This window comes from Phalacrocorax carbo, chromosome 2 (genome assembly GCF_963921805.1).
Source record: "Phalacrocorax carbo chromosome 2, bPhaCar2.1, whole genome shotgun sequence".
NCBI lineage: Eukaryota > Metazoa > Chordata > Aves > Suliformes > Phalacrocoracidae > Phalacrocorax > Phalacrocorax carbo.
The window spans coordinates 115,326,828-115,345,973 of record NC_087514.1 but is presented as its reverse complement, the minus strand read 5'-3'; the positions used below and the strand labels follow the sequence as shown (position 1 = coordinate 115,345,973).

The 19,146-nt window shown below is 40.8% G+C and overlaps 1 protein-coding gene across 1 annotated transcript in view; it reads left to right on the top strand.

Moving 5' to 3' along the window:
* The window catches only part of MATCAP2 (microtubule associated tyrosine carboxypeptidase 2), a 28,020-nt gene extending 8,874 nt beyond the window's left edge, over positions 1-19,146 (top strand). Inside the window, exons 3-7 of the mRNA XM_064443941.1 lie at positions 8,063-8,206; positions 10,300-10,432; positions 11,620-11,925; positions 12,431-12,528; positions 17,046-19,146. Coding sequence (XP_064300011.1) covers positions 8,063-8,206; positions 10,300-10,432; positions 11,620-11,925; positions 12,431-12,528; positions 17,046-17,207 — 843 coding nt within the window. The 3' untranslated portion in view covers positions 17,208-19,146. The remainder of the gene's footprint in view (positions 1-8,062; positions 8,207-10,299; positions 10,433-11,619; positions 11,926-12,430; positions 12,529-17,045) is intronic.

The following is a 19,146-nucleotide window of genomic DNA, read 5'->3' as shown; positions in this document are numbered from 1 at the left end:
TGTTAGCAACACTAATCATAGAGTACGGCAAACCAAAAATAACTAATTTGCCAAACTGAATGTAATGAAAATTATCCCCTTCAGCATGATGTAGTAGAGCCTTAACAATTATTTTATGCATGATGATTTTATGGAGCAGACCTGTCATTGATTTACCCTTCTTTTAATTAAAAAAAGAAGCCCCACACCTAAATAATGAATATTTTAATAATGGATGATTCCTTAATTTTATTCTAATTTGTAACTCTACTTTTTTTACTTTACTTACAAAGCATGGGAAAATAAAAGTTTTATAACAACTTTATAAAAAGCAGTGAAGGGTTTACTAGTCAATGAAGTACAATATTTCTAGAACTTACCAAGGAGTATAAATTATTTCATAACATTTAGTTTAAGTTATAGAAATTTTTAGCAAGAGGAGTATTTCTTCAAAGTTCAGCTCCTAAAAATACTGAACAACCACATCCTGCACTTCATATAAATAACCAAAACACCAGCTTTAACACAGCTCCCAGCCCAGCAGGTGGCACTCTCTCTTTTTTGTCTACAACTAGCTTTAGAAATTTTCAACTGCAAGCAAATTTGAATTTCATTTCATGCAAATTTACTATCCAGAAAGAGCAGCATTAATCAAAATTCTAATCAGCAAATATTGTAAGAACACATGCTTTTCCTCAGTGCCATTTTTTTTTTAACACAGATTTTACTTGTCAGAAGAAACACGTAGGTATCTTACAGGACATGTTAAGTTCAGGAGGGATTACTGCAGTTGCAAAAAAGGTACTCACAGTGCCAAGATTCAAGTCTGCGGTAAAGACACAATGGCATGTAGTCATCCTTTTTCCTGCAACAAGGATAAATTAAGTTCTGTTTTTTGAAACATTTTTAGCTTTCATTTGTTGCTGTACTTATTTTAGGGAGCTTTGCCTTATGTGAACAGAAATGGAATTATTCCTATTTTATTCTACAAAAGGTGCTTATAGCAGCTTACACTTGCCTTTCTATGACTAATATCTCTGTAAAAGCAGCTTTTTACTGACAGAACTTACCAATTTTATAGAGGGGATTTTAGGATGCTTCAGTTAAACGAGCTGAAAACCTGACATTTCAGAAGATTTTTAGTAATTTCAAAAATATTTTTATCCACAGCTGTGCATAGCCTGCTAGGACATTAAAACAGATTGTTTTTTCTTAGTGCTCTTTCTGCTTTTGTGCATGTCCGTGGAATTGGTTAATATAGCCTTACTGCAACATATCTAGAAGACAAATCACCCCCTGCCTTTGCTTTGCCTTTAAAAAAAAAAAAAAAGCACCATGTATTTGCCATTAACACAGCAATGCTGCAATGGAGAACACACAGGCTTGTGAGTAGTCACCGCACCCCCAGACCTCTAGTCAGATCAAAGATTTTAATCTTTGGGAACAGCCCAACATTTTTATATGTTGACTTTTCACAGACATAAACATTTTGAATTAATACATTTGAAAATAATATTTTTAATGTCTCTCTTCTCAGACTTCGCTCTGTTTTTTGTTTCTCTCTTTCTACTTTATCTTGTTTTCTTCATAATAAGGTTCTTTCATGAGTCATACTATGTGCTTTTAGGGAAGAGAACTTGAGAATAAAAAATAATATACAGACTTGGAGCTTTTCACATTGATTGACTTACCTAGTATTACAGAAATTAAATTTTCTTATTGCTGTGTTTCAGGGTCAACTCAGCAACTGTGTGCTCTAAGTGCTACGAAAGTTTTCTTATTAGCACTCCTCCTGGCTCAAACTACTTGTTCATTGTTAAGTTTTCTTAACGCTTAAAGTGTTTGTTATTTTTGCACAGATGCTAGAGGTGGCAATACTTAGGTAGAAGCAATCGTGCCCAGTGGTTGCAGAGCAGATGACTTAACAGTTGCAATTTGCTGAACCAAAATCAGCAAGGAAGTTGCAACTTCAGGTAACCCGTGTGTTAACACCTATTTCTTTGAATTGTACATGGAGACAGGAAATCTATTTTTATATACATATATATTTTTGAAAATACCATCATTTTGTGGAGTGACTAATCCCCCCGTGAAAGAGTTGTACATACTTTTTTCCCCTTGTATAGCAGTTTTGAGTTAATAAATAAATAAATCAGTTGTGCCACATCATGTTTGTACTACACACCATTTAAGTCATTAATACATGTAACCTGCAATTAGCAAATTTATCAAATATTGGAAAAATAGCTAGGTGGAGCTGGCAGGCTAAACAAGATATTCAACACAGAGTAACCCTTGCCAGTGCCCAGGTGATCTCACAGCGTAAGCACGTTGAAAATTCAATAACGTGTCATGGGCTGTAAAAGCACTTAATTGTAAAACACCTCATCCTCCACAGGTAACACACTCCCTCCTAAACTAAGATTTATAGATAAAGTATGTTAATATGTAACACAAAGCATATCAGGCTATCCAAGTAGCATAAGTAAGTTTCCAGGGTCCTGCACAAACTTATCTCTTCCACTAGGGGAGACTGTAGATCACTTCTGATGATACGACAGTAGAAGCACAGGTTTATTCCAGGACACAGTCTCATCACATTAGTATTAATATTTAATTCCTTGCAAAATATTTGAGAAGTTTTTAATTAAAGATATTTCTACCAGTTCTAAATCACTAAACACACTCTTTATAATGCAAAGAGCAAGCACACAAAAGAAAAGCTACTATAAGCACCAAATAAAACTCAAAATACTACAGCCTTAAACAGACTAGCCTCAAAACCCCACTCTTACCTCTCTCCCTCCTTTCCACTTGACCTCAAGAAAGAGGGCAGCTACCATTTTATGGCTGCTGATTAGACTAACAAGTTCCATCTGGTACAGCTTAGTGTCACCTAAGGATGCAGCTCAGAAGTTTTTCCCCTCAGCAAATAAGCTATGCAGGGGGGAAAGGCTTGCAAGCCTTGCGTGTCTTGTAAATCTCAGCAGACACTGCAACCCTTTAGTAGCAGAGCTGCTTCTGAATGGAGGATGAGCTGACTGAACGCAAGGGGCTGACTCCGAGGTCACTGAACCCATTTTCTAATGTCTTTGCCTCAAACAATTCATGAACATGTCTTATCAGTACAGGTAACGGGTAACTCTCAAGTAACTAAGCTGTGTTGCTACACATGGGTGACTTGGGATTCAGACACCTACTTGGTAAATAATTTGTTTTAAAAATCCACCACAACCACCAAAACCTAAACCTGTCAATTAAACAGAGCCTTGTCTTGCGCTTGTTAGTGCTTCTGTGTCATGACTTTATTGAGCATCAGCAGAGTTTGCTGTGCAAGGGGACTTGTCTTGGGACCTTTGCTGCTTTTGGCGCTCCTTGGTAGCAATCAGAGGGATTAAAGCAGACCTTTTAGGTAATAATGAAAAGAACAGGACTTACTACTCCTAACCAGTAACCTGGTACAGCCACGTTGTCCTTCTTTTCTTCCATTTTGTTACCTGTTGCTGAAGAGTTTACAGCTTGGCCTTAGGAACCATGGCAATATCAGTACCTGCTTTCTGCTGGCCCAGAGGCTGGAAAACAAGTTCACAGTTGGATGTTGGAATAGGCAAGAGCTGGCATGCTGGTCTGGATTTTCCCCTTTCCCAGCAAGTTCTTGCAATGCCTGACTTTGAGTCATCTCACCTCAGAGACAGGTGCAAACCCCCAGTGAAGGGCTCTGTGTTGTATTCAGGGTTGTATTCAGTGCCTAGGATCCAAAAATATCCCAAACCTTTTCCCCGCAGGAACCGCCATAGGCTGGGGCAGTTGTGGCCAGAATTGCCAAAACCAGCAGCATCACTGGGGATGGGGCCTATTTCGGTGCTGGGGAGATCTGCTGCTCCCCAGAGATTTGTGCGCTGGTGGCAGTGTGTGTGTGTGTGTGTGTGTGTGTGTGTGTGTGAGCTTAATGACTTTCTCAATATGCATGGATTCAAACTTGCCACATCTACTTGGAGGTGGCTGAATCATCAGGATGTAGGCTACTCAGTGTGCCACATAAGGTAGAGGAGGCAGCCTTCGGCATCCCACCGAAAGCGAGTTTGCTGTGATGGATGGCCAAGCAGGAAGTTTTTGGCATGTTCAGTGCTCATTTTCTCACTGTTTGTTGTGATGAGGTGGTTTAGAAGATACCTGCACTCTGACTAAGGCAGGAGAGTACCCTGGAATAACAAACCTATGTAAATCACTGGTGCACATTCAAAGGAACTTAAGTATCATAGAATTTAAGTGGGTATTTAGTGTGCTTAATCTAATGACTTCATTGAAATGTAATATCAACAAGTCATGAAGACAAATTTCATGCCCAAAGATTAATTCAGAGAGTTCTTTCAGCGTGAGCAAATGAAGTTAACTAATTGCTTAGAGAAACCAGCTACACCAAACAACTAGCAAGTAACATTAATATCTTAAGGATCTGGCACCTTGCAAAGGAAACTGCAGAACTATTGTCATTAATTACTCAGGTTGCCGGCTGAGAATAAACTTCCTGGGATATGGGGCAGGCATTTTTGGGTTGCTTCTTTAACCAAGGATTTTGTGTAAAGCAGGAAGATGCCTCAGCATTTGCAGACACTGAAAAACTTATAAAGCAGCCAATGTTTTTAGAAATTAAAAATCCACATGTAATTAAAAAAAAAGGAGAAAATCCTTTTGGAAAATATACAAGCTATTAAACAAGAACTAGATTTTGTTCTGATTTGTTCTTTACATCTAGCCCTTGATGCTAAATTTTGCTAGAAGCCATTGTCATTACTCTGCAGAAACATTAGGCCCTGCATGAGGGACTCCTGTATTCCTTCTTTTAATACTTAGACACTAGCCTTGCTTCATTTTTAAATGACAAGTGATATTAAGACTTGACTGTTCACAAGAAAAAATTATTAGTTACGGACATAGAAAGACCTGTCTAATCTCTTTTTATAATCTTTTAGGCCCTGCCGCACCTATGCATCTGTACAAGACCTAATGTACAGGGAAGTTACTGGGAACCAAAATCCTATTTACCTCGTAGGTCACCAGTACAGATGTGTAGTTGCCCTTACTCATATTTCTGTGCAATAAGTTGATGGGAGTAAGAGTAAAAATAACAGTACTGAACCTCTGTCAAATACCTACAGTAGTGGCTACGCAAAATGATGCTAGAACTACCCAATTTGCACCACATGGGGTATACCCTTGATTTTTAATACATTCATCTTGAAAAACATGATTTGTTTTGAAGTTGCAGAAGGATGTTGCAGTTTTCACATCAGCAGTCCCATCGCCTCTTGTCTTTAGAAACAGTAAGATTTATTTTTTTCTGCAATCGAGCCAAAGGTCTGCAAGGTGCCTGTTGATCCTCCTGGGAGTTACCCGTTTTGGTGCCAAGTCGGGCTGCGTAACACACAACGTCGAGCTGTGCCACTGCATGTGCTTCTTGCAGTGTTGTAACAGGGAGAGGCAAAGCCAAATCGTTTGCGGTGGCTCAGGTAGTGGCATGGCATTCCTCTTTTTATGATACCTCTTTTCAGACATCCTGACGCCTGATCTTATAAAGCAAACTTTAGAAACAAAAGATAAGGTGTTCCTCATTAGTGCCTGCCTTTATAACATCCACTTCTTACTCATTCTAGCTTCAGCAAGTGCAGGGGCACAGCTGCTCAAATGGGCCAGATCCTGGGAACCAGCCAAGAGTCACCAGGCCCCTAGTGGGTCTAGTGCAAGTCCCTGTCAAGCCTGAAACTACTGCATGGTGCCTAGGGAGTTCTGGCCACATGGGGGGCAATGAGAGGAGACAGGGTTCACGTAACAATGCTGGGCAGCTTTATGGTGAGCCTGTGTCTGCCGGAGTCAATCTCGTGAGGCCGCATGTGCTGACTTTTTGGCCAGGTTCTGAGAGTAACGTATTGGGTTGCTGCTGGGCTGTCCCTGAAGAACCGGTGGTGTAGCTCTTGGAATAACCAAGGGGTGACATTTGCAACAGATTTCTGTTTATGCCTCACTTTCTGATTCGCTATTAATGCTCTCCAGCATATGCCCTCTGCTGCCATGTAAATAAAAACTTCCTGTGGACGCTCAGGTATAGTGGGAATAGAGATCACGGAGCAAGATCCTTTGCTCCCAGATTGCATAACCTCCCAAAATGACAGCCTTCTTTAAACTAACCCTTTTTTTTCCCCTCTGTGCTAAGGTAGTAGATTATGATACTTTCTTCATTCTTGAAAAAGAACTTCAGATCTGACCAGGAGGCCCTTCAAATTCAATAACAACTATTAGAGGCAGACAAAGAAATACTAAACATTAGGTGCAGTATTTCTTTGGCATTCAGGTAGTTGATATTTCATCAAAGAGCTGCAGGACTTTAAGAATACATCTAGCTAGCATTTATGGATTTCAGTAGCAATTACTCAGGGTTGCTTAGTTTCAGCTTGAAAAATATTAGAATAGGATTGTTAGTACTTTTGACAGATACAAAATTAAGCCTGTTTTTGTGGACAATAAGTCAATTTGACATTGTCAGAATTACATAGCTGGAAACAACAAGCATGTTATCAGCTTCATGCATGGATCTAAGAGTATGTCGTAAAAAGAAGTCTGCAAGATGTCTACCTTCATCATTAGTGGTATTTTCTTAGCAAGAACATTGATTTTTTTAAGGTAATATCAGTAATATTTTTTCCTCTGTGAGGAGAGGTTGAGGGAACAGGGTTGTTTAGAGAAAAGGAGGCTGAGGGGAGACCTTATCGCTCTCTACAACTACCTGAAAGGAGGTTGTAGCTATGTGGGTGTTGGTCTCTTCTCCCAGGTTAATTATGATAGAATGAGAGGAAATGGCCCCAGGTTGCATCAGGGGAGGTTTAGATTGGATATTAGGAAAAATGTCTTCACTGAAAGAGTGGTCAGGCATTGGAACAGGCTGCCCAGAGAGGTGGTGGAGTCACCATCCCTGGAGGTGTTCAAAAAATGTTAGGCGTGGCACTTCAGGGCAAGGTTTAGGAGGCACGGTGGTGTTGGGTTGATGGCTGGACTTGATGATCCTAGAGGTCTTTTCCAACCTTTATGATTCTATGATTCTTGGGAGCTTGTGTTATCATATCTGTGGAAAAAAAGCCGTTCCCTGTAGCTGGGCTATTGATGGGCACAAGTTATTCTATACCACATTTTCTTTTAAGGTTGTGAAATGACATTTTGGGAAGTAGATTACTGGGGATGAGCATTTCACACCCCACCACTAACATCTTCCACATGCCGAGTCCAGATTATGTTACAGGCCTGATGCTCTGCTTTCCACTCAAAAATTACTTCTTCCAGCAGCAATATGTAAGAGGACTGAAGTTGGTACCACTTTATTTGCCTAATGGAACATTCCTCCTTCATTTTGGTGGGGTTATAAAGAGATACGGTGGTTTAAATGAAAAGTTTAAATGAATGTTCTGTGAATATAGTTCCTGTTCTCTCTCCTCCTTTCTGAAACACACCCATGGTACAGAGGATTTCATTGTAAGGAGACATTTTTATAGAAATATTATCATTGAAATTATAGTTATACATCTGCTTAATCGTGGATCAGCTTTCCTCAATTAGAAAATACCAAGAAATGAAGCAAGATTACAGTAATAGTTGATCTTTGTAAAATTCTTTGGAAAAACCATAAAAAGAAACATGCTGACAACTTGAAATGCAAATGTCCTTGTGACCTGGTAGGTCTGATTTACAAGGCAGTTGCACAACTTTCCCAAAACTAAAGGGAAATAGGGTATTATTGCACTAGACTGATAATCATCTCTGTCATGCTGATGTATGTGGGTCCAAGATGAGTTGATCAGAATCTTTTTTCAATACTTTGGCATGAATGTATGTCTGAAGATGATATAACTTGATTATAGAGTGTGTCAGCCTATATCTAATGACTACGGTTTGATAGTGACTCCCAATGAGTTAAAGAAAGAAGAAAGATTTTTTTAAAGAAGGGAGCGATTGAGAGGGAGAGAAAGGACATACATGCCAGTCTGACTCGGGGGTCTTACTGCATTCATATTTGCTGTGCTTTTGAATTTTTTAGTCCATTAACATTATGGAGCGGACACTGCAGAAATACGGAAGCTATGAAAAATTTGAACAGGCCACTGGAGGCAGCTTGCTGACCAAAAGTCGCATCTGGAATCATGTCAGGAAATATATGGTGAAAGAAGGCTGTCTTGGTGAGGTAAGTCATGCAGTGGTTCAGGAGAGAAATATTTATGTAGATCTTAGAAATTATGCGTGGATGGACACAAGAGACCATTTAGGAGGTCTTTCCTCCATAACTACAAGAATATGCCTTACATTATATTTTTCTCATGGCTGTGCCCAGTCTAATTTTTGAACAATTGAAATGATGAAAATTCCTTGTGAATGCTTCAGCCATCTCTCTGAGCCTGCCTGTTTCCTGATTCCCCTCTTTTGGGAGTACCCAAGAACGACACCCTTCCTTCCCTCCTTTTTTTCAGCTACTGACTAGCACGTTTCCATTTATTCATCAGTTCTGCCATCCGTTCTCTGGTATCAAATTATTTACACCAAAGGAAAGAGTTAAGCAAAGGCCAAGAAAAATAAGCAGCAGCCCAAGAGACTGATTTATAAGAAGCAACACAAATGAAAGTGACATAAGTGAATAAAAATGTCTGAAAGAGGTTGGCTTGTTGAGTTGGTTTGAGTGCTGATTTCTCCTGACTTTAACCATCTAGTTTTTTAAGCCCTGTGCAAAAAACTTATTTCCTATATTCAGGGTTTAAAAAGTCCATTTTGTTGAGTTACACAGAATTTCTTGGATGAGTCAGATGAAATTCAATGTATCAAAAGAGAATTATTCCAAATGAAAACACCAGCTGACACAGTCCAAGACATGGGTGAGATCACTGGCAGTGAGCAAGAGGAGTCTGGAATGGGAGACCAAGAGACAAAAATTAGTTTCCCAGAAACTAGGTTTAATTAATAAACATAATATTATTAGGAGAAACCATTAAACTCCTGAGACCTTTTTGGGAGGCTATAATTTGGCACTTGTACCAGGCCTTACCTGTTTCTAAGAATGAGGTTATAAAACTACAGTTTAGAGCAAACAGAAAAAAAAATATTTTTGGTCTTTACTCTGCTTTTATCTCCCTTTGCATTCATTTTTGTCTTGGTTTGTCTTCATGGAAGCAGGATCCTACACCCTCATCAAACATCCCATGTCCTTAATGAAATGCTTTACTTTTTCTGCAAAAATAAGGTTAATACATCATGCTCAGTATGATCTAAAATATTATGAAAATTCTCCAGTTGAAGAGAGGTTAATAAAGCTAAGTGGTATCCATGCTTTAAATCTAAATGCTTTGGGATTTACCTGTCTCTGAAATATGAGTTTTGTGGGACTGTTTGCTGTTGAACTTGAAGCTGGATGGTGGGTTTTGAACACAGGGAAGTGTCATGTTAATGCCTTTGATCCCCAGGTTCTATTTTGTTAACTTTGATATTAAAAAAAAAAATTATCTCTCTTGTAGGTACTCTCCCTTGTACCTTTCCGAGCAGTACTATTTCTTTAGGCATTACATGAAGAGGGAAAGGTGCTTAGTCTTCAACAAACAGAGTTTCCCTTCTCCCTCCTAGTCACTTGTTTAAAAAGTCTTTTTAAACTCAAATAACAAAATATATCAATATGCATTAATCTCCTTCTCCGGCAGTTTTTGTTTTGATTACCAATTTTCCAAGGGAAAACAGGAATTACATTTTATTTTAATATTTTAATATTATTTTAGTATTTTAATAATATTTCAGGTCTGCATCATGTATCAGGATCCAAAGTACACAGTGCTTCCCCCTCTCATTCATGTGGCTTTAGAATTGCAACCAAAAAGGCTTCAGACAGTTAAGTATATAGATACCTAGTCAATTTTTGTGTGCTTATCTAATATTTTTCAGTTCTCAGTAATACCAAGGTAATTAGACACCGTTCAAAAAATTTACTCTGCATATGATTCTGCCCCCCCCCCCAAAAAAAATAAAATAAAATCTGGTCAGTGTGACCATATTAAATTTTGCAGTCTCATGTCTATCTTAACCGTTGTGCCGAGTCCCAGTGAAGTCTGAGGCTTTGTCAGCAGCACAGGTGACTAGGATAGCTCAGCGGAGTCAGAAGTGTCTCTCATAGGTGGTGGCAAGGAAGAGTTCTGAGGGGCAAGGGACCGAAGATAAATGAAGTAATGGAAGGGCCAAAGGAAAAAGCAGGAACAGGAGCAAGAAGAGAGCTCTTTGCTACCCAAACTCTCTCATCCTCAGATTGTGGTCCATCTCACGGAGGACCTGCTATCTCGAGCCTCAATGACAGTGGTGAATGGCCGCCCCACTCTCACTATCAATATTTCCACTGCGCGAGAGCACTGGCTGGAAGGGATGCTGAGACATGAAATTGGTATGAGCATGGCATCAGTTCTTCAGGCAAAGGGGAGTACTTGCATGCTTTTCTCTTTTATTTTGCAATGATGGGCCAGGCACTGTACATATACAGAAGGAGGGAATGTTTCTGTCTAAATAACGTGTGCTAAAGGGAAGGAGAAACCTATTTATCACTGTAGCATGCAGTAAAAGGAAGATAATCCACTTGAGGATTCCTAGGGTTCATGTTCATTAGCATTTTAGGTCAGATCAGGAACAAGGTTTTGAATAGAGTCCACCAGCAAGTCCCATTTACTGCACTGAGGTTCATATCCCAAAGGAATCTTGGAGCAGGCAAAGTATAATCCTTTCAGATGCTGCTAGCCCAGAGGCTTCGCTCCAGGGCATACCTCCTGTGCGGTCACTGCTCAGGGACATTTTGCTCATGAGAGCAATTTAGAGCTAGTCTGGAGAAAAAAAAAAAAAAAGCAACAATAATAGTATGACCATTCAACCTCAGTACCAGGCATTTCACTTTACAAATCTGCTCCTGTTATGCTGCACTGCTTGCAAATGCAGGCAAGCTTTAGGTATAAAGAATTTACCCAGCGACCCCTAAACTGGTGTAAGATTGCCTTGATTTTGTATTACAAAAGGTTGGCCCAGCCCTGTGGAAAATTTCTACAAACTTTTCAGTGAATCTGTTTTAACTGAGTACATCAAAAGTGGATAAACTTGACTAGTGCCTGAGTTTCAAGTGAAGAATAAGCCTTGCAATTGCCTTGAACCGCTGTTACACACATTGTAAGGGGACATAATCTATTCCAATGCTGCGGTAGGGCTGTTCAATCATCTTCAGGAGGCAACGTTTCTGCCCCCTTACTTCGATTCTCCTTTCTTCGGTCTAGCCTATGCTCAAAGCATTCAGCGTATAAGACACTTTTGAACATTCCTTTCTACTGATTTGGGAACTCAAGTCCTGCTGACATTTGTGTTCCTTAGGCATTTCAAGGAGTCTCACCTGCAGTCAGCAGGTGAATAATTGCACCATGTATCTACCTCTGACAAAATTCTCTGTTGTAGGCAAGGCTAAAGTTGGCACTTTTCCCAGTACCCAGTCCTACCAGTTCAGATTTCTGAAATGAGCATCTTCCTTCCATATTTTATATATTTTTTAATCATTAGATGCTTCTGTTGTAAGTCCCATATTCCTTTTTTTTTCAGGAACTCATTACTTTAGGGGTTTTAACAACAACAGCCAGCCTTGGTGCAACTGGAATGGACGTAGAAAACACGGGTTAAAACCAATCAACCCTACAGAAGAGGGGCTGGCGAGCATTCACAGTGTCCTGTTCCGCAAAGACCCTTTCCTTTGGAGAGCTGCCCTGCTTTACTACACAGTGTATCAGGCTAGCCAAATGTCCTTCAGTCAGCTTTTCCAGGACGTGGGGAAATTTGTCAAGGACCCCAATACTAGGTGGGATTACTGCGTACGAGCCAAGAGAGGGTGGACTGACACATCACAACCAGGTGGGCTCCCTATTTGTCTTCTCTATTTCTGTTCTTCAGGGAGGTTTTCAGAACATGCACAAAGCTCCTCCATCATGTCACATAGTAAAACCTTTGCAAAAGGGAGAAATGGGACTCCACACTTCCTGAAATGAGGCAGCAGGATTTATGCTGTTGAAAACAAGGCTGCAAATGCACGTCCATGAGACTTTCAAATTGAATCAGTAATGGATTTTTTTTTTTTTTTGTTGGAAGCAAGAACGTAAATGCAAACAAATGAAAAAGTTTGACTTCATGTTTATTACAAGAGATGTAATGTTGCTGTGGATATTCACAGACACCATCTTCTGTGGTCAGTTTCTTTGGCTAGTGGGTTTAGCCTTCTAGTTAGTTTTTGGGAAGGTTTTCAAAATCTGGGATATAAATATCGAGTTTTTAAAAATAAAATTGTTCTGCTCATAACGGCTTCTGAGAACATGCCTTGAACAAACCCTGATAGGGTGTGATGTATCTTGATTCCTTTTAGGCTGCTTCAATAAGGATCAGGTGTACTTGGATGGCATTCTCCGAATCCTGAGATACAGGGAGTCCATTGATTTCCACCTTCTGACAGCCCTGGGAAAGGTGAGTGGACTCATCCTTATCAAAGGGTACAGCTTTATCATTTCAGCAAGCCTGCCTGTAAAGAGCTGTGAGTCACTGTGCTCTGTTTTACATTGATCTAGAAACCTGTGTTCTGTATAGCACCTTGTATTACACAGCGCAAGTTACAAATATTTTGAGGTCCTAAAAATTTTTACCAGCTTTTCCTCATTCCTTGCTTATCAGATTAAGATTTTATGGTCATATTTGTCAGACGTTCCTTTCCTCCCTTTACAGGATGCTGCCTGACTTGCAGTATGACAGACTGCCTTGGGCAAGTGGGACAGGTACTAGATAAGGTGGTAGTTCTAGAAGGAAGCAAAATTAACCATTTGATGCTAAAGCATGCCCTTCCACCACAAAGAGTTTTTCATCCCAATTTTCTCTCACTGATGGCACCTCTGATGTTTTTTTTAAAATAGGGTTTTTTTTTTTCCCAGAATACATGGTATTTCTACATTCAGAGATTTTATGTCCATTCTAACTGTCATTGCTTGTTTGTTCTCAAAATCATACTGAGAAGTGCAGAAACTTTGTCACACTTCCTGAACCAAATCCTTGGACTGCTAAGTTTCCACAGTTCATAAAGCAGGGTTCATGCTCACATAAACCAGGATTTAAACTGATTTTGTTATGCTTGCATTTAGAGCTGGTATACCAACATTTCTGCCTACTTGGCAATCAGTGGGTGATAAAGGGAAGCAGCATATTACGATAGAGGGTTTTGGTCCACATTTAAGACGTTTTGCCTTTAGTGTCAGAGACATCTGCATTGGTGAGCAGAGCTATTTTGGTAACTGAACCAAGTTAGGAAGCTCTGAAAATAAAATTGCACTGTCAAAGAAGTCTCTGCAACTTTAGTCTCTGAAACTCCCTTTTGCTTTAAGTCTACTTAACTCCACACAGCTTCTGCCTGCTAAACTACTGAACACATATTGCTCCTGCGCTGCTTTATCCCTTTCTGTCTTCAAGGAGCCTGTAGGATCGTCAAGCCACTTCAAAAATGTTATAAGTAATTCCTCATATAATTAGAGATTCAAATATAATCCACGTGGCTAGGCATCCACATTAAGGGTCTACAAGCAATTTAATTCTAGCAGTATGATGATTTATAAGTACTTGACTTTACAACTTCTAAAATCAAGGGATCATAAAGTCTATTCTGAATGGTTTTGCTGCACACATTCTGCAATCAAACTGGAAATTTCTGTATAAGGGCAGTGCCTGCTCTGAGCATCACAGATCGGTTGAGGTCCACAGGGACCTCTCAAGACCATCTACTCCAACCCCCCATGCTTAAGCAGGGTCAGCTTGAGTAGGTTGCCCAGGACCACGTCCAGTTGGGCTTTGAGTATCTCCACTGGTGGAGACGCCACACCCTCTCTGGGCAGCCTGTGCCAGTGTTGTACCACCCTCACAGTAAAAAAAGCACTTTGTGTTTAGATGAAGTTCTGTGCATTTTAACCGGTGCCCATTGCCTCTTGCCCTGCCGCTGGGCACTGCTGAGAAGAGTCTGAATCCCTCATCATTCCTTCCCATCAGATATCTATACACACTGGTAAGATCCCCCTGAGCCTTCTCTTCTCCAGACTGAACAGACTCAGCTCTCTCAGCCTTTCCTCATATGTCAGATGCTCCAGTGCCTTAATCATCTTAGTGGCCCTTCACTGGGCCTGCTCCAGTATCTCCACATACTCTCAGGAAAAATATGTTCCCTGATCATTGAGGAATATTAATCTCGCACTGACATCAACCCTGTGGTTATTATGAGTTTATCACCCTCTAAAAAGTGATTTCTTTGTTTGTTTAGGGTGGAATAAGAGGATCAGGTTGTTCCAAAGGGAGTATTGAGCTCAGCTGGTGTGTCTTCCAGGTCAGAAGGAAAAGTACAGGATTTAAACATAGGGAAGCCCAGTGCTTAGTGGGAAAATTTTCATTGCCTTTTGAAGATTCTCAGTGTTCTTGTATTGTAATAAGTGAGCTCATCTTTCTCAGCATGCCTACCTTAGGCACGTTTTTATTGAATATACAATAAAGGTATGAACATAAAAGGAAACAAAAGCAGTAACTATACTCCTGACAACAAATTGCTTCTGTGCTTTAGTATGTAGTTAACACAGTAATAAAACCAGAGCACTGCTTTCTCATGTGAATGTATTTAAGATAGAGCCATGCTGAAGTTTCTGTGTCTTCTGTTCTCATATGAGTGCTAGAGATCTGCTGATGGAGGCAGCCGTGCCTTCCTGATGCTTCTGACATTACTTACAGTGTATAAGAGAGCAATGTGTGGAACTGGAACGCTGCTTGTGCACCTGTGAAAGCTGTTCAGCACACCTGGAAGTGACCAAGGAAAGAGCCTGAAGCCTGCGAAAAGATGCTTTTGGAAGGAGCAGTTTTAAAACTTTGCAGTAAAGAATCGAATATGGAAAGCACTGCAAAAAATTCATGTGGCAATTGCATGCAAGTAATATTAAAGAAGAGACACAGAATGCAGATATTGGGTGCACTTCAGTATAGCATACCTACCATAGTTTTAAGAAGCAAAAGCGGCAAAATGTCACCTACTGTTGTGTTTCCCAAGAATGTGAACACATTACAAAGAGCCTAAATAAGCCCATTTTACCCTCAGTCTTTTTTACCTAGTACAATAATTTTAATTACATGTGGTAATGAAGAAAACCTGTTGCCAGGGTAGGATGAGATTGGTTTTGGTCTCCTCAGGATATCAACTTTCATCATTTTTTAGCAATTGCAAGAAATGGGGAAATGCATCCCATTCAAACCATACCTTGGATGACAGATACTTGTTCCTTGGTTGCAGCAGTAACAGAAACCCCTGAATAAAAATATGAGGGGGAAAGGGATCTTTTTACTTCCTTTGTTTGGGAGGAAAGGAAGTAGAATTTCAAGCTGGGACAGGAGAGAAGGCCAGTATTCAATCTCATTTGGTGCTGTGTCTCCAGACTGCAAGGAGATGGTATGATTTTGTATAGCTCCTCTGGATCTACTTCTGAATAAGTTTATCAGGTGTAATGCCACACCATCTTCAAACACCAGTATCTTAGTGACTTGAGTAAGCCTGGGCATGGGTGCATGTTCATGTTTTTTTAATCAGAATGCATCTGGTCATTACAGCAGAAAAGCATGCATGTGTACTCAAATGCATATTCATTCTCTTTGCGGACTTCGTTCCCATTATCATCACCAAGATATGCATCCCATGTCTGACTGCCTTTATGGACCAGGTTTAGCAATCTGGATTAGACCCTTCTATCTTTCCAATCAGTCCTTCCATGTCCCTTACACATTGGTGGCATCCATGCTCACTTGAATCTTTTCTAATAGGAATCATCACCTGCTAAGAGGGCAGGCTGTTTCCAAGGAGCCCTGACCGCACAGTGCTCAGCTCCTTAGAAGAAATACAGGGTAAAAAGGTTGGACAGAGAAGGCTCCACTCTCAAGCCACCTGGCACAAACCTGCTGTGAGGAGGTAGGATGTGCCAGTTAGCAAGCACAGCCAGGCTTGTGGTTTTTGCCAGTACATATGCTTCTTTCTGTAGGGTGCCCAGAACACGCAGCTTGTAGACAAAGCGGCAACGACAGAAATTTCATCACACTGGATAGCTGCCCAAGGAGCCCTGTTCTGTGCTTGCAGGACAGCTTGTGGAGCTATTGCACAGCCGAAGCATTCAGCCTTTCTGGCCCATCATTCACAGCACCTTGAGCTACTATTTGCTCAGGACTTGAAGTGCTAGCTCGTAGAATCATAAGACTATGGAGAAAAATCTTAGCTTTCATTAGAAAAGAAGTAGTAGGCTCTGTAATAGCTGGAAAAAGTTTGAGAGTGTCACACCTATACCCAGTGCCAAGCTCTGATGCCGAGAGGCAAACCCAATCTCTGCCCTGCTGTTGAACCAGGGGAAAAAAGTTTGGATGTTTAAGGGTTGCACATGCTGTACTTAGTTACTAGAGGTGCATTTTAATTTAGCTTTGCATAAGTACATTTGCTAGTGAAAATGAAAACATCAGAGTTCAGGTCAACCAGCACCATGCCTTTCCCAAAGCCGGAGCCTGCCTGCTTCCTGTGCCATGCCTGTCCTGCACTCCCTTCATAGCTCCTCAGTCTCAGGCAAAGTGTTTTCCCCGTCCTCATGTCTATCTTCCCACCTCTTTAAGAAGAGACTCCAAGACTCACATGTGCTCCATCCTTTCCCTCTCTATTCCTGCAACTGCTGTAGGTCATTCTCATTCAGGTTCCTATGAATCTGTTCACCGATTGAATCAAAAGCAGAATCAGGAAATACAGAGGCATTTGCTAGAATTACATTTTTTTGCATCTTCCACTGAGACACGCAGTTAATCATGTTTTCAAAGGATTCTCACAAGCTTTTAAATCCCTCTGCTCTGAAATCTTTTCTCACCTACAAGAAAGAATTTAGAGCTGCAGCAGAGAAGTAACAGGGCTATAGTGTGAAATTAACCCATATCCTTCATTGCAGATCTCCTATGAGGACGTGGACCGCCTGAAAGGATTAGCTGTCATTGAGAACATGAGGGTACCGCACTTTTTGCAAGACCACGCCCGGTATATGGAGCACTTGGAAAAGATCATGGAAGTCAATGAGCTGACTGATGAGGAGCTCCAGGATCTCATAAATTAGCAGCATTAGCCCACCATTCACTTACCTGGTGCAACTGAGAACGTAGAACTGGACTTCCCAGAGCTCTCAAAAATGGACTTAGGAGGGGCAGGGTGGGAGGGAAAGGTGGCCAGAACATGTGGAATTCAGGAAAAGTCCCTGTATGTTCCTTTTGCATTGTGATTGTATACTGATTGTTTTTCAAAAGGTTTGTGCATTTTTAAAAATTTGGCTTAGGAATTCCTTTGCCGTGACCTGTCCAATCATCTGCTCTGTTTTATATGCTAGGTATAGTGCTTGACACTGTCTTTTGTAAGATACTGCCTTTTCCATCCAGGTTTAGAGGTGGAGGAAAGGAGAAAGAGGAGAAATTTCCCCCTTAGTTCACTTGTGTTTGCCCTGTCTTTGTTCATAGCTTTCACGGTTCATAGCAACAGAACTGCTGTAGATTATGCTACATCGCTGTCTGTACTAGTCTTTCGCATTTGGTCATCGCTGCAATGAAAAAAAAGAAAGTCTAAGAACACAGTGCACAGAAGCAGGTCTTTGTGCCATAATATCAAAGCTCTGTAATGCTATAAAAAGTTTTGGGTTTTTTTACTGGGAGATTTAGCATTTAAAAAAAGAAAAAAGATAGGTATTGCTGTTTTAATAACTGTAAGCAGGTAGCAAAGTTATTCCCTTTATCCCCTCAAACAGTTACACTGTTCCACATCTGTATCCATATAGTACATGTTTCAGGAAGCTGAATTCTGGGAAGGGTCTCCCTCCTTTGAGGGCAAGCATAGCATGTCTAGGAAGTTCAACATTGCAGTGTTTTAGAAGAAGGATTGGGCAGAACTGTGATTTCATTACTTATGTGTTTTAAATAAATTCAGGAACACAGCGATGTGATTCACCCAGTAGGCAACACCCAATTCTTCTCCGGGTCACCTGAGCCTACAGAGGGTCAAGTCACTTTTTGAGCAGTACCTCCACGCTACAGCAAGCCTGAGCTTGCAGAGCTCATAAAAGAAACAAGATGTAAATGGGGGGGTGGGGAAAGAAGACTCACAAGTGCCCTATTCCTGTGTTCCAACAGAAGTGCTGCACCACTCTGAAGCAACCTTACCTCTGTTTTAACTGCCAGTGCTATATCCAGAATCAAGAAGAGAAAGCACCTTACTGTAAGGCATGGCTCCTCATGTGAGAAATAGCTTAGATGTTGCAGGGTGGCTTCTTACATAAACTACATTTTCTGAATCCAGAGTATTGGGGAATTATCAAAGCAAATTAAGTTTTGCACCTGAAGTATTCTGACAAAGGGTTTTGTTTTAGTAGATGACATTTTACCAGGGTTCCTCTGAACTCCCGGGAAGCAGCTATGGTAGGAGAGGCTGGACAGGAACAAGTGAGAGCTTCAGACGGAGCTTCAGCTGTTTCTTCCCCTTCTGCCTTGGCTCACGGGTAACAGGCCCAGCATTGGATAAGACAAACAGATGGAGCCAAGGTTTCCTCCACACCACGTTTGGATGGACCTGAGCCCTGGTATTGCTCCCTCCCTGCTTATCCTGTTCTTCAATGAAACAGATGGAATAACCCTCCCACCTTATTTTACGCCCAGGACATTACTAGCCATTACAGCAAAGTCCTGTGAACGCGTTTTCTGATCCATAGGGAAATCTGTGAGGAAAAGCTCTCAGTTGGCTAAGAGGTATGAAGTTTTTCGAATAATCCCATGAAAGCAGCTGCCTTTCAGATAGTATTGCAGGTGCATTTGCAGTGGCTGGCTGGCTGACTGCTTCAAAAAAGCAAATGCGCTCAACAAGCATAAATTTACTAAATTTGGTTATTTTCAAGGCAGGGACTAAGAACTGCTCGCAGCAGCCTTAATTTTGTATTGTCAGTATTGTTTACGAGCTGAAAGGCTTTCAGCCTCTGTATGCTGAAATAAAAGCCCTTTTCCTCTCCCTCCCCCCTT